We start from the raw sequence: 16,088 nt of genomic DNA on the forward strand, positions 1-16,088 counted from the left end.
TTCTCCCTTTCACACCCAGCAGACCCTCCCTGCCCTGCACTGAGGCTGAGGTCACTGGTGTGCACTCTGGCCTGTCTGTTGTTTACACTTGACTTTCTCTCACTTGCATCCTCAGCAGGAAGGCATTTCCAGTTCCCCTCTCAGATCACTAAATCCTGTTTCCTTGACTTCTCCAGCTGTGAGCAAGCTAGTTTCAGTGTGAGTTAGGAATGGCTGTTGTACTTTTAAAGGAGCATTCACCAAAAAAAAAAAAAAAAAAAAAAAAAAATTGGCAATACGGAGCAGAGAGACAGTGACCAGGAAAACAGAGACTATTTAGCCTCCAACCCCTGCTTTGGAATCCTGTCCATCAGTTATTCTTCCTCCCCTTCACCGTTATTACTCCACAAGTATCTCCTGAGCATCTAGGATGTGCTGGATGCTATTCTAAGGACTGCAACTGGCCATTTGTTATGGAAAATAGCATAAGTTTCTACATCCAGACAGTGAGAAATGCTATCAAGAAAAGCAGCAGGCTAAAGAGGGATGAGGGCACAGTCAGGCCAGGCAAAGGAAGAAGCCACAGCGGCTGGGTGCCCTGGCAGTCAATTGATGGGTGTGAGGACAAGAGTTCACTGTACAGGCTAGTGTAAGGGGATGGCCGTAGGGTCTGCTCGTTACTTCCACTTATGGAGCACGGGAGCAAGAGTGAGCTTCTGAGTTTTGTATCTTTAGTTTCTATGAAAACCTTTCAACCAAAGATTTTCCATATAACACACACACACACACACACACACACACACACACACACACACACACACCCCTATATATGCCCTCATCATACATCATTAACAGTTCATGTTTCTTTCCCGGATCTTCCATTTCCACTAAATAAATGTTATATGCCTTCCTTCACAGCCAGGCTCACCTTTTAAAGGAAAACCAACTTTCTGCACTTCTTCCCTTTCCTTTCCCAGACGCCCTCACACGCCGCAGTCCTAACTTCTGATAGCCAAATCTTGGGGTCTTGCTGCCAGCTGTGGTCACATTTGCTTCAGATGACTGAAGGCTCCTTCTCAGCCGTGACCTTACTACTGCAGTGTGAGCTGGGCAGAGGAGGCTTCGCCAAGGCTTCTGCTGATGTCCTATGGTTCTTCCCTATGGTTCTTCTGGCCACTCCTAATCTCCAGTTCCTAGACTCTATCATATTTGCCTCCACAATCTCTCTATTAGAGTTCTCATTACTAATGCTTAATCGAAACAGAAATCCCAGCATCCTGCCTTGTTCTGGACACTGTTTCTATATTGCTCAGCACATCCCTCACATAGGAAAAGACCTGGTGGACTGCTGCTGCTTTCTACTTATGGAAAGCACCTGATATAGTGTGTTGTCTCTTTCTGGTCAACTGGGCTATATCACCAACATCATTCCTTCTCTACCTGACAGCAGGACTCCAATCCTCAATCCTGAAGAGGATGTTATCCTCACCAGCCTTTGAGTGGACAGGACTTTAGGCAATGGTCTTTGCCACTAGCTGTCCCCAGCTTACTATTTCAAAGGTTTTTTAATACTACAGTATTTTAGAATTCTATGTAATGTATTTTGGTCATATTCAGCAACACTTTAGAATCAGCTCCCAGCAGTCCTTGAACTCACGCAAAGCATCACAGAAACTCCTGTACCAGCTGACCTGCCCTGACTGGATAAGTCATGACTCCCTGTGATCTCAGGCAACACTACGCAATCCTGTCTCCATGACTGTCTACAGACACAGAGGTAAGTTATTTAACTTACTTATTCTTCCTCAACTCTCAGGCTAAGGACAGTGACCCTAAGCTGAGTTCACTCTTCTTGGTGACCACCCCATTACTTCCAGGCCAAATTTCCTAAAGGCAGCTCGCAAAGCTTGACTGTTCTTTGCAGTTTATATATATATATATATATATATATATATATATATATATATATCTGTGTGTGTGTGTGTGTGTACTGCAGGATGCAGAAGTGGTCCAAGGGTGGTTCCTGTGAAAGCACCAACAGGATGAGAAAGAGATGTGCTTATTATACTCTAGGGATGATGGCTGAGGAGACAGAGAACCCAAACCTGGCCTTCCACGTTGTTACAAAGGTGTCCAGGCAAGACAGCCTACACACAGATTCCTGTTCTGGCTTACAACTTTTTTTTTCTTCTTCTATTCACATTTACTTAATAGGCTCAATGCTAAACCAAATGACTACCAAAACGCAAAGAAAATACAAGACATTATGCACTGTCTAAATACAATATCCGTTAAAAACCAGAGCTCTATCCTCTAGAAACAGCAATGTTGTGATGCTATGTGAAGTCGATGAGTTTTAGAAGGCCTCTTTTTAAATGCCATCCTTCCTTATGTACTACATGGAGAGGCCCCAAGCTGTTTCGAGTTTGGGTGTTTCTTACACTTTATTCATGTGCAGCCATGTGGGCAGAAGACAACTTGCAGAGTCCTTTCTCTGTCAGTCCCAGGGACTGAACTCGGGCCATCAGGTTGGATGGCCAGCACTTTTACACACTGAACAATCTCTTGACCTTCACTGGGAATTTGTGAAGCCTCTACAACTCTTAATACTTAGCTTTCTGACAGATGGGTCCGGTGAGGGATCCTGTGAGAGTGATGGTTGCTTTTCCCTATAGTGTTGATACTGGAAGGTGAGCCAGCAAAGCCCAATACTTGACCAGTCAGCAATTAACACAAGCTGTTTTCCTTCTCTTATCTCACTGGCCTATTTTTACTTTTGTAAAACATAAATCCTTTGATATTACTTTGATACTACTTATCCACCCACTAAGATAAGCACTGAGCCCATTACATGCTTGCAGAAAGAGACATGAAGCCTGGAGAGTCTACCTCTGCTATTTTTGAACGGTTTATGTAGTTACCTCTATCCAGAGCCTGTAACAGGGCTCTGGTGAGCTCTTGCCTGTGGCTCTACAAAAGCCTCCTAGTTTCGTTTCCTCCCTCCAATGCTCAGCTCATTAACCAACATTCAGAATTGCTCATTATCTTCTGAGAGTAGTGCTGAGACTGTGAGCAAGGCCAGTGCGTTCATGGCCTTCTGCTGCCTATCACTCACACTACAAGGGCTCAGGCTGCACGCAGCTCTGCTTCCTCTGCTGTCTGATCCTGAGTCCAGAGTCTCTGAGGCCCAGCACATGAGATTCACCACCAGCAGGGCCTCAGACTTCAGTAGCTTTCACTGATAATTCTATATACAATGTATCCTATCAGAATCCTACTAAAGGAGTTATCACCTAAAAATAAAAACAAAATCTTTGCCCTCTTAACCCTAACTACACATTTATCTTGATAGAGCACCTGCATTCTTATGCCCTACTGCCTGTGATATTTGAAAATAAAATAAAATATGTTTAAAAAACCCGTTTTTGTCTTACCCTGTTGAACCTCTACTGAAACATTTCAAACATTGAAATGAATCCATTATTATTTTTAACCTGATGATCTGCTAGTGAGACTTAGTTAAGCAGGACCAGGCACTTTTAGTGGAGTGCAGTGGTTGGGCTAGCAAACTGCACAGTGGCCCGAAGGGCTGCGCACATCAACACCACCCACGTTCAATCACATCCCACTGCGTTCTCCTAAGATCTGAATCAACTGCTCCACAGAAAGCAAGGACCACATTTCACACCATGCATTATCTTCAGAATCCAGCTCAGCATCCTCTGTGAGGTGACAGATAATGCTTTGTAAGTGTACTGAGGGCCTGTAAATAAAACACTGAAATAAAAATTCACTTTTAAATGTGCAATAAAGAAATAGCATAGGATGTTCTCTATGATTCAGTGTAAAGAACAAAGACTCAATGAAGCGTTATAGTCATGAATTTGAATTCTTTGTGACTGGTTACCAATCTTCTTGGAATCCTTATTTTACGAACTTTTCCGAGTTCCCCTCAAACATAAGTGAGTATTTAAAGTGTATTAGTACAGTCAGTAGAATCTTTAGTACAACACAGGTGTTCAATGCCCATAGCTAGTTAATGTTCTCCAAATGGAAAGTAACACATGTGAGTATGTGCATAAGTCCCAGAAAAGCCTAACAAGAAAGAGGACTCCAAAAACTCTCCACAAAGAAAGACACAGTAAAATCCTGGCCAGGGGGAAAATGCAGGGAGCCCGAGGAGCACCCAGAACACGCTGGGTTTCTTTGATTGTAGGGTTGTTGCTTAGCAAGTTCCTTCAGAGTCCTCCTCCCCCTTTCCTTGAACACTTTAGCTTTCCAAGAGTCAAGTTTTATTCACCTGGCTACTATGCAAGCACAAGCTTTCCAGTTTGCTATGAATCCATACCCCCTCCCCACCCCTATGCACTGTAAGGTGTCTCAATGTTAACTGGATATCCCATGTGATATGACTAACAGACCCTTGCTAAAGCTCAGAAATAATATCAACAAAAACAAAACATTTGATATGCCAGAGACCTGGGATGGGAGAGGCTCCAGGGTGTCTGTCAGCAGGGCTCTGGCTGAAACTCCTAGCAGCGGTAAATATGGAGCCTGAATTGGCCACCTCTTGTAGCAAGGCAGGACTTCCAGTGGAGGGATAAGTACACCAACTCACCCATGGAACCTTGACCCTATATCTGCCCTGCATAGAAGAAGTATAGGGATAAAGATGGAGCAGAGACTGAGGGAGTGGCCAACCAATGACTAGCCCAACTTGAGAACTAGTCCATGGGCAAGAGCCAATCCCTGACACTCTGTTGTTCTTGCAGACATGAACCTAGCATGATTGACCTTTGAGAGGCTTCACCCAACAGCCAACCAAAACAAGTGCAGAGACCCACAGTTAAACATTAGACCGAGATCAAGGAGACTCGGGGGAGAGTTGAAGGAAGGATTGAGGGACCCGGAGGGCATAGCTACTACACAGGAAGCCCAGCAAAGTCAACTAAATGTGGTCCTTAGGGGCTCCCAGAGACTGAACCACCAACCAAGGATCATGCATGGGCTGGATCCGTGCGTCCCACACACGTGCAGTGGATGTGCATTTGTCATGAGCATTTAAAGGAAAATGCACTACTTGTGGCCCCAACGAAACAAATAATAGATGAGGAAAATAATGAACAGATTGAAAAGCATGGGGAAAGGAGGCCCAGAAAGGAACGTGGGGAATAAGGACTTTGAAGTGTCCCTCGTATAGCATACAGACAGAGCTAGGGAAGGACTGAGGACATAGGCTTTCACTTCTGACTTTTAGTCTCAAAAGGAGTGAGGACTAAGGTAGACTTGTGAATGGCTCAGCTAAGCTTTACAGTGTGACCCACTCCAAACCAATTTGCAAATACTAAGGGATGTCATAACTTTGAACTAAAAACATTTAAGGAAATGCTTATCAAATCACTAGCTTAATATTAATCTAAAAGAACAGAGATTTCAGTAGGCACAAAAGAATATAATAATTATAGAAATAGTTTACTAAAATTCACTAATGATTTAAAGTTTATAAATGATTTCAGAAATTATTAAACAAACAATTATAAAGTAAAAGCAACAACGGTAGATTCTGGAAGGGAAGCAGTCTGATTCCCATAATTATCACATTATAATAGGGAAGACAGCCAATTTTCAGCAATGAAAAAAATCTACTAGGCGTGCAAAGAAATCAAGTACAGTATTACAGCCCATGCACAAGGAGGAGAGTAAAACGTTAATTGAAACTCTCCTTGAGGAGTCCCACAGACTTAGGTCAGTCATACCACCCTGGCTGGGCCCTGGCTCACTAGAAGTCAGACTTAGCGGCTGTGGTGCTCTAAGCATCAGACTGGGTCTGACTGTTGGCCTTACGTGCTGTGTTCTCTCCAGAGTGTGCGCTCCTGCTGTTTTGCACGGCTCATTCTGCTCCACGGGACTCCATTCTCCTCCAGTACCTTTTCCGCTGCCTTATCTAGAATAGCCTGGCCTTCCCAAGCCCACACTTTCTGATGCCTGGATGCTGAGCTCATCCTCTCAAATATATCTTCCCTTTCTTGCATATCTACTTTACTAGCACGAAAGGTCCTTTATTTGTGTACTCCACTGTGGGTTACTCAGAGCACTGAGTCGGAACAGGAAGTGAGTGTTCAGCAAATAGAGGAAGCACGTACATGTCAGACAGTAACAATAAATACGAAGAGCTTATAGGACACCTGTGAGTGTCCCCGAGCTCGGAAATCTTGTTTAACAAGAACGGAGTGAATTAGAGAGGATGTGCTTCATGATGATTCTTTCACGCGCTAATGTCTCATGCCACCATGACTCTCAGTGCCATCCTCAGGCAGGCTGTCTCGGGTGTACGCAGGGAAGATGTGGGTGAGGGAATATGTCTCTACCCAAGGAAGCCGGGCCAGTTCTGACCATAGTCCATAAGCCACAAATGTCAAAGTGCTGTTACTCTGGCAGAGGCTGGGAACAGGTAGTGTGGAATGATGTTGAACAGGGCCTAAGCTGCAACAGAAGGAGTCTGTGCACTAAGAACCCTTGGTCTTGTAAGTCCTAAAACCACCTAAGTGGTTCTGTGGGATTAAACTTATGACAGCTGTGACTTTATCTCAGTGTGTATCCAACCATTTCTTTCTAGTGTGTGTAGAAATCTTTCTAGAACCACCAAATGTAACTCTTTGCTTTGCTGTTATTGTAGTTTCTTTTCTTTCCAAACACAGTGTAATAGTTTTCATTACATTTGCTGTGGCTTAGGGGCAAATGATAAAATACTGTTTCTGAAGCCAGAGAACCTGGGTTCAAATCCTGCTTTTGTCACTCGCTGGCTGGGCAGACGAACCCTGTTTGCCTCAGCTCCTTTGTAAACTGAGTAACTAGTACCTGTAGCACAGGGTTATTACAAGGGTCATATTATAAGGATTATATTGTATGTGCAAGGAGTTAGACATACAATATACTTAACATAATTCTGGCTCAGAGGTATTAGCTGATGTATCTACAACTATATCTAAATTATTGTTATAAACACACATATATGTGTCTTTAAATTATTATAAAGATCTGGAGATGAGAACACAGTGGGAGAACATGTGCCTAGCATACGTGAGACATGGCATTATACCCAGTGCCCCAAACATACACAAAAGAGCTGAAATTACAATGAGTTACAACCTACAACCTTTGTAAACCCTGTAAAGGGCTTTTCTATCAGTCAGTCCCAGGGCGACTTGCTGGAGTGCTTCAGCATTTACATTTCAGTTCTGACAGCTGCTGGCCATTCCCTACCTGTGTCAGCCACTGGTCACGCTTCCTGTAGAGAAGGACAAGAGGCAGGCTTGCCAGGCACATATGTAAGTGAAGCAAAGATCTGATAGTGTCTCCTGTTACCTTCAGTCTATCAACATTTTTTTTCAGCTACTCGCGTAGTATTTCTGATTTTCTACTTTTTAAATATGAAAAGTTATTGGAAAATTAAGTCCCTGGGATGAAGGATAAAACAACAATTTTATGTCCACACAGAGATGATAAAATTTAGACACATCTAATTTAGGCCCAACGAGTATTGCAATACTGTTACACGCTAGATACTGAGAGATTGATAATGGAACAAGAATAAGGTTGTGAACCTTCTGGAGTTTGCAACATTGAGAGGGAGATGGAGTTGAAAGAAACCAAAGTTTTCTGCCAAGGTCCTCGAGAGCCTAGAGGAGGGCCCTTACCCCAGGGCTTCAGTGACGCAGGCAAACAGGAGCCTGTGTGAACTCAGCCTCCACGATGGGCAGAGGAGACAAGACTGATGTCCGTCCTACCCTGAACCCACAGCAGGCTTGAGGCAAGTGACATGGTGCCCGTGTCAGAGTCTGAGGCTGTGTGACAATAAGCAGTTAGATGTTGGTAGTAATTTTTGAAAAGTGAGGTGGAAAATGGTAATTTCTGAAGCTAGGTAATAGCAGACTGACCAGGGTGAGACTCCGGGGATCCCACTTGTATGTCATACTGGAAAGCCTGCTATTAAACTTTTCACCAACACTAAGGAGAACTGGAAAAGGTAGGGAGGAGATAGCAGCATAGACGGCCGTTACACCGACACTGGCTGCGGCAAGATCAGGGGGTGGGCAAGGCGGCAGTAAGAGTGAGAAAGATGACCCAATGACAGGGCGGGCAAACCTAGGCCGTCGACAGTTCTACAACAACCTGCAGGCTTCAGGCCCTGAGAGACTGGGTGGAAGAAAAGGCAGCTGATGGACACAGGGGTCTGGTTGTTATTTTAATTTTTCTCTTGAGGGGCACAGGAAAATATATATGTTCAGTTGGGTCATCTTAGTTTTGAGATAATCACAGAAGAGGTTGGAACTAGAGAGAAAGTTTAGTAATTAACAAATAGGTCCATGAAAGCAGATAGAAACGTAGGGAAATGTGTGAAGAGAGAACACCACAATGAGAGTGTAAGGAACCAGGTGCCAAAGGGCACATGCCGGAACACGCAGGAAAACACCGGCCTTCAGACAGTGCTCGATACTGCTAACACAATCATCATGGCTGCACTTTCTGCACTCAAAGTGAGGCCCTGTGCTAGTGTCTCACAACACACCCCACATGATCGTTAGCCACGTGCTGAGTTAATGGAGCTCAAGGTCATGGAAGCTGAGTAACTTACCCAGGCCAGCGGGTGAACTGGCAGAGCTTGGATCCGAACCCAGACCCACTGGGCTACAATGCCCAAGCTCTTTGGAAGCAGAAGTTCCACAGGTGTGGATTAACACCACCAGGACAAGGCGTTATGTGCCACATACATTCTAAGCACACTAAAGACCTGTACACTAATGTCTAAATAGTAAACGCAGGGTCATCATATGTGATCACTTGTCAGTGAGTGATCATCTTTGTAGTCAGTAAATACCACACTGACACTAATGAAGACAATGAACTGTAGCACAGGCATCTGTTCCCCACACGCCTGTGCTGTACCAGTGACACAACAAGGTCACAGAGAAGCGCATGCCTCAGACTCGGGCACCTGTGCTGACTCAGGTCTCACACACCCCCTTTGGTCCTAAACAGAGGTGGAGAGATGTGACAGTCGGCATTAAACTACACAAACATGGAGGAAGTCACTGAAACACACCTTTTCCAGGATGAAGGCTATTTTAGATGATAATTTGTGTTTTATTTTCAGGACAGAATGAGAGAGTTACAACCCCAGGACAAAAGTTGTCATTTCTCCATTTCCCTCCAGAGGAAGCAGTGACAACACTCACCATTGGGTGGGTAGAAGACAGCATATTCTTCTAATCCCAGTTTTCCTGTAAGGAAAGCCAGTCAGTAGAGTCTCAAAAAGCAACATTCTGTGAATGTCCTAATAAGTAATGGATAATGAATGAGATTTTAAAAATAACCATAGTCCAACTTTATTTCATTTCATGATATAGAATTAGTTGAAAATCTGTCAGCCACCAGCAAAGCCTTTAAGAATTTAACTCAATAATATTAATTAAACAATGTTTTCAAATTTTCTTAAGTACTGAATAATAATTTATAAGCATAAAATTATTTTCCTATTTCCGATAAACAACTTTGTTACTTAAAGTAAATCTGAAGTCTTGCCATATCCTGTTAGCTTATGTTTTAGAAAATGTGCTGAAGCACTAAAAATTAAATATCTTCAATTATATCACAGTCATGTATCCTGACTCTGAATACAGTATGATTAGAGAGAAAGGATAAACAGGTAAAAACAGAACTGTCCCATAAAAATCCCTTCTTTATACTGTTCCTTGGCTTCTCACTTTTCCTGTCTCCTACTGAGTAACTTCAGGTGGTGGGCTTCACAGTTTCCCGTCACCTCACACAAGCTATAGTCAGCAGTCAGCACCCCCCATGGCGTCTGCACCAGTGCCTGCCTCCAGGTTCCTGTCTGACTTTCTTAGTGATGAGCGGGGACCTGGGAGTGTAGTCAAACAAGCCCTTCCCCCCATGGTGCTTTACTCGTGGTGTCCCATCACAGCCAAGACAGGTGGCTTCCAGATCCAGAACCAGTGTTGTTAAAAAGACATTCATTCTTGTACTGGGATTTAAATTAAAATTCATTATTAAGTTTTTCTAATTGGGTGTAAGAAAAAGACAGGAGTAAAATGTGGGGCTATCTTAGGCTGAGCTGTGTGTGAAGAAGGAAGGGAATGATGGGAAACAGATCCACAATCGAGCACAGCACAGGCACGGAGACAGGTTCAGCAAACACGGCACGCCCCACCCAGTGGTTTATAGTACAGACCAAACACACACTAGACAGTGTTTGCTGACTTTTCTAAATGGGTTTTAAGGGTTTCAGTGCTCAGGAGGGAGGGAAATTGATGATAGGCTGGTAGACATGACATGTCGTCTAGTTCACCAAGGGTGTATAATTTGTGGTGATGGAATTTGAAGCTTTTCACGCACTAGGGCTATGTAGGGAATGAATACAGCACGTGTGAGATTATCCGGGAAGAAAAGAAAGCTGTGTTAAGTTGGTGTGGGCAGGTGAAGGGTCTTAAAATTATAGTTCATTTTAGCCCATTAGGTAACTGAGTTTTATGATCACTCTGTGTACAGGATAAGATGGAAGGCTGTGTGTAGTATATGCATGTTCATGTAAGCGCAGGCATGCATGTATGTGTGTGTGTGTGTGTGTGTGTTTGCATGCAAACACCAGAGATCAAAGTCAGCTGTCTTCCTAGATCACCCTCCACTTTGTTTTCTCAAAGTTTAGCTAGGATGGTCAGCTGGTGAGCATCGAGGACCCACTTGCTCTGGACCCAGCGCGAGGGCTATAGGCACTCGAGAGGAAGAAATGACAGGTTTGGCACAAATGGGACAGAGGAGGCAGGAGATGTCAAGAACCAAAAGACAACGGAAATGGGATCTGCCCCTGTTTGGGACGGGTCTGTGATTTGTTGCCTGGCTGCTGACATTGAGAGGAAAAGACAGTAATTGTGACTGCAGAGTACTGGAAATAATTCTCAACTGAAGAATTGGAAATACCAATATAAAATATTCATGCATTCTTGGAATGAGCTTGGAAGTCTCTAGACATTTCGCTTTAGGGTTATTAGAACATTACCTCTGATGTATGATTTCGGCGGTGAGGCACTGTTGTATGCAAAGTGACTCAGTACAGACGTGTCCCGTGAAAAGCAAAGTAACACCTGGATATAACATGGGGAGAGAATCAGTGAGCACTGCTGTAGGACAATTGATAGTCATAAATTAATTTCAGTTTCGCACGGAGGAGGCACTGGAGGGTTGTGTTTGGCAATGGGAAGAGCGCCCTCTGTCGGCTCACAGAGGGACTCCATGTGAAGGCGGCCAGTTCTCTCAACAGCAGAAAGCAAACGTTGCTAACTTGCTGCTTCCTATGTCTCATCTGGAAACGAAAATCACGTGAGAAACCTAACAGACGAGAACTACATCGGGGTACCTATGGGTAATCACACACAAGCTCTGAGGGGTCTAGGAAATTGGAACCAGACTTAATTGGTGTGCAGTTCACAGTTGGGCACATCAAGAATGAGGAGAAAGTCTCCATTCCCAGCAAAGATGGCAGCAGCAAAGGAAAGGTTTCCCAAACACAAGTGGAAGCTGGCTGCCCTGGCCAGCAGGGGCACACGGCAACTCTACCAAGAGCTAAAACAGACGAAGTTGGATTGCTGACACTAGCTTGAAATTTGAGGGCGGGAGTCCAGGCCCAGGAAGATGAAGGGACATTTAGAAGTCCCAGGAATCTAAGGACTTTCCACAAAAGCTGGGGGAAGTGGGCACAGAACGAGGAATTGATTAGAAACCTTTGAGTTTGTTCAGTTTATTCACTGAGTGACAGTTTATTCACTGAGTGACAAGGTCTGGTGACTGGACTTGGAAGTATTTGTGTTCTCATATGTAAGATGAATGTAATGGCGATGCTTCGGTCCAAGTGCACTGTGGGGATTAACTGGTATACGGGAAGTGTTTAGAATAGCACCTGGGATATCACAAGGCTAAAATGTTCTCTACAGCTGTTACTATATCACTAGCTATTTTCTATGCTCTGTTATTCTTGGATCTTAATATATTTACTTTTGAATTTGTTTATTTATATTGCTCAACTGTCTGGAAAATACCCCAGCATCGTATTTTTGAATAATCCCCCTACTGTTCTCTATTTACCTTTATAGAACTTTATAATGACAACCTACACTTTTCAACATGCCGTCCTTTGAAATTACTCTTGTCACGCTGAAGTCCACTCTGGAGGACATCCACAGGTTTCTAAAAATCAGTTGTTCTGTCTTCTTTCACTCTTACCTCACCAAGCACAAATCTCAGTGTGAGGTAGAGGGCACATCAAAAGAAAACCACAAACAAAGCACTGAGCTCAGCCGTGCTGAAGGACTCCATCAGCTGGTGCATTAGGTGGAAGCATGGTAGGAAGGAGATAAAGGAGGCCCGGGACGGGCTCGGCATTCTGTAGGAAGTGGCTATTGAGACGTACTCTCTGGTGAAACACCGAGAAGGGCTGGGAGACTCAGTGTGAGGCAAGCCGGGGAAGAGTGCCTTGGGAGGAGAGGCACCAGTTGGACTTGGTTGAGAGAGAAGGCTCTGGGGCTGTGGAGATGGAGACAGATGCCCAGCAGTAGGAGCAACTGCCTTTGCATCACTGGGAATAGTCTGAGCACATAACTTACACTGAGAGAGTAAATGCTGGCATTACATAGGTACTGCTATGCTGAGAAATAAATTTCCTTTCTAGGATAAAAATTGTATAAAATGGATATTAGCTTGTCAATATTGACAATGTAAACACTTAATACCACTAGCTGCACACTTAGAAATAGTTAAGGTGTCAAATTTCATGTTTTGTTTTTAACCACAATTAAAAATTATTTTAGTAAATCCAATTCAGAAAAGTGTGGCATCCACTGAGAAAATTTTTAATTTTGGCATTTTAATGTGATGGATATTTTCCCAAAATCATTGGGCTCTAAACAATCATAAAGTCACAAAATATTACTGAACCATTATATAATATTAACCTCATCTCTTTGTATATGCTGATTTTATTTACAGTTTTTTGAAAGTATCATATCATTATAACACTCTCTCCTGTTCTTTTCTCTCTCCAATGCTTCCCAAATAGACCCATTTTGTTTCATTCAGATTTATTGTCTCTTTCTTTTTAACTGTTGTTGTATTTTTAAATCTATAATACAACCTACTCAATCCATATTACATTACTTGTATGTGTGCGTCTCTAGAGCTCACCATTTTGTATTGAATAACCAAATGGTACACTTTCCCTAGAGAAGAATATTTCTGATTTCAGCATTCCTTAGTTGCTTGTAGTCCTTTGTCTAGGGTTGAAGCCTTGTGAGCTATGTCCCTTCCATGTCCCTGATCTTGTCCTTGTTCAGGCCGTGCTCAGTCAGCCATATTGGTGGACTTCATGGATGTAGCCTCTCTGACAGATTTCTAGGAGACACAATCTCACAGTAAACTCCTTCTCCTCTGTCCTTCTTTCTGTTCCCTCTTCCACAAGGATCCCTGAGCCATATTTGTAGGAATTATGTTCCAGATATATCAGCTGGGACTGAGGTCCATACTGACCAATTGTAATGGTCTGTTTCACAATAACCCTAAGGGTGCAATATGTGCCTTCAAACCCCAGTAAGTCTAATTGGATTTAATGTAGGCATGGGAAGAGGAAAATCAAGACTGCTACTGAAATTAGCCAATAACCTAGGCCTAATAAAGTCATAGGTCTTGGAGTAGAACCTATAACAGCCACTTTACTACAAACCAGCACAATTCCTAACTAAATTCTAAATAATTATCCTTATACCCACAGATAAGGGCAGTTGACCTTTTCTCTTGTCAGACTTTCAAGTACTTTTGTTTACATGTGTGTGTGTATGTATGTATGATGTGATATGTATGTATGCATGTGTGTATGTATGATGTAATATATATGTATGCATGTGTGTATATGTATGTATGCATGTGTGTATATGTATGTATGCATGTGTGTATATGTATGTATGTGTATACATATGTATAATGTATGTATATATTTGTAGAATAATGCTGCAAAGATACTCAAATCCCAGTCTTTGGGACCTGTCGCTATGTGGCAATGTATAATAAAAGTGATGTAGCTGGTTCACTGGGGACTAGGCTCCACAACTCTGCATTTTGATTGGTTGTAATTTTTCTGTAATAGTCTCTGTCTTATGCAAAACAAGTTTCCTTGACTAGAGGTGAGAACTATACTTACCTGTGGGTATAAAGACAAATATTTAGAATGCAGTTAGGAATTATGCTGGTTTAATAAAGTAGCAGTTGTAGGTTCTCCTTCAAGATACATGACTTCGCTAGGCCCAGGACGATGGCTAGGTTTTCAGTACCAGGCATCATTTTCCTCGTTTAACAAACCTGAGCCTAACAAATTATTGCCAAGTTATGCATGCCACTACTGAACCCTTGTGGTGGTGGTTCACAGGCATCATAGATGCATAGGATGCTACCTATCTAGCTGCTTCCTCCCGTAGAAGCTGACACAGTGCCTTCTGTACCATGATAGCTAGTCCTCAGGGAGGAGGCTTTCAGGTCAGTTCCAGCTCAGGGACCTCTGGGCCCTGTACCTTAAAGTACATTGTGTCTTTAGCAGTAGGGATTTATCCTCTACTTTAAGTGGAAGCAAGAGCAGTGACAATAGCCTAGAATACTTAGGGAGTCTCTTAGTCAACCCTGCACCTAGGGCTTGGGGATCATTTTGCAGAGGGACAGAAAAATTGTAACAAAAGAGCAGACACTTTGCTGTGAGACTGTGTTTCCTAGAACTGTCTAAAGCTACACCCATGAAATCCTAGCAACATGGTTGCCTAAACATGAGTGTAACAAGGAAGAGACTTAGAGACATGCAAATGTGGAAGGGGAAGACTCAGAGTCTTCAATCCTAGATAAAGAAGTACAGGCAACCCAGGGGTGCTGAGAGCAGGAGAAACAGTCTTCCCAGGGAAGAGCACCCCCACTGCTAGGGATGCTGAGAGCAGGAGAAACGGTCTTCCCAGGGAAGAGCACCTCCACTGCTAGGGATGCTGAGAGCAGGAGAAACAGTCTTCCCAGGGAAGAGCACCCCCACTGCTAGGGATGCTGAGAGCAGGAGAAACGGTCTTCCCAGGGAAGAGCACCCCCACTGCTTATCTAATGCCAACGGTCACCTCTGGAGACATAAATACAAGTAACGCTGCATGGACTGAGTAGGTTGTGTTTATGTACTTTGGAATATATAACTATATTCAAAGAGAGTAAGTTGTCAGAAGAACATCGAGGGAGGAAAAGGAAAGGCATAAATGACCTAATTATAATATAAAACTATTTTTTAAAAATTGGTCTTATAGATGCCATTAAATTCATAATCCATAAATAGTAAGATTATCCAAGATTATATGACTGGACCCAACATACTCATAAGGATACTTATAAATGAGACACAGAAAAAGGAAGTCAGAGTGAGATACTATCTGCAGGCTCTGACAATGAGAGAAGCAGCTGGGGGCCAAAGAATGAAAGCGCCAAATTCTGGAAGCAGGTTAGGAGAAAGACTGGGCTCTTCTTGAGAGCCCCGAAAGTAACACAGCCCTGTGAACCATGAATATAGCCAAGTAGAGCCATTCAGATTTTTGTGTTTTAGGACCTCAAGAGCATTTATTTACTTTCATCTAGTGAATTATAATAATGCATTGCAGTCACAAGCTAATGAAGATAATAAACAAACCCAGTAAATAAATCTAAGGAAAGGAAAAGATACCCAAATATAAATGTGTAGTGATCTAGCATTGCCTCAGATAGGAAAATCCTAAGGAAATGTCTATATCCATGTCCCTCAGTGTAGCAGGCTGAGATAGCACAGTAACTTTAGAAGAAGCTCTGTGCTTAAATATATCCCCACAGAGGCCCTGCTGCCTGTGGCCTCAGAGAAGGCAGGACACCTGAGACTTCTCTAAGGAGAATCTTGGGACTGTAAAGTGAGAACGGCAGAGGTAGTGTGGTAGACGGTATGTCCTGGGTGCACCCCTGGGAGACAAGCAGAGAGCTGCCAACCCCTGCTTTAGTCGAGTGCG

General features: G+C 43.2%; 1 protein-coding gene across 1 annotated transcript in view; it reads right to left on the minus strand.

Moving 5' to 3' along the window:
* Positions 1–16,088, minus strand: part of TBC1D19 (TBC1 domain family member 19) — a 102,678-nt gene that overhangs the window by 37,380 nt on the left and 49,210 nt on the right. The window contains exons 14-15 of the mRNA XM_080913576.1: positions 11,054–11,138; positions 9,216–9,260 (exon numbers count right to left, since the gene is read on the minus strand). Of these exons, the coding sequence (XP_080769702.1) occupies positions 9,216–9,260; positions 11,054–11,138 (130 nt within the window). The remainder of the gene's footprint in view (positions 1–9,215; positions 9,261–11,053; positions 11,139–16,088) is intronic.

This window comes from Micromys minutus, assembly GCF_963924665.1.
Source record: "Micromys minutus genome assembly, chromosome: 1".
NCBI classification, from domain to species: Eukaryota; Metazoa; Chordata; class Mammalia; order Rodentia; family Muridae; genus Micromys; species Micromys minutus.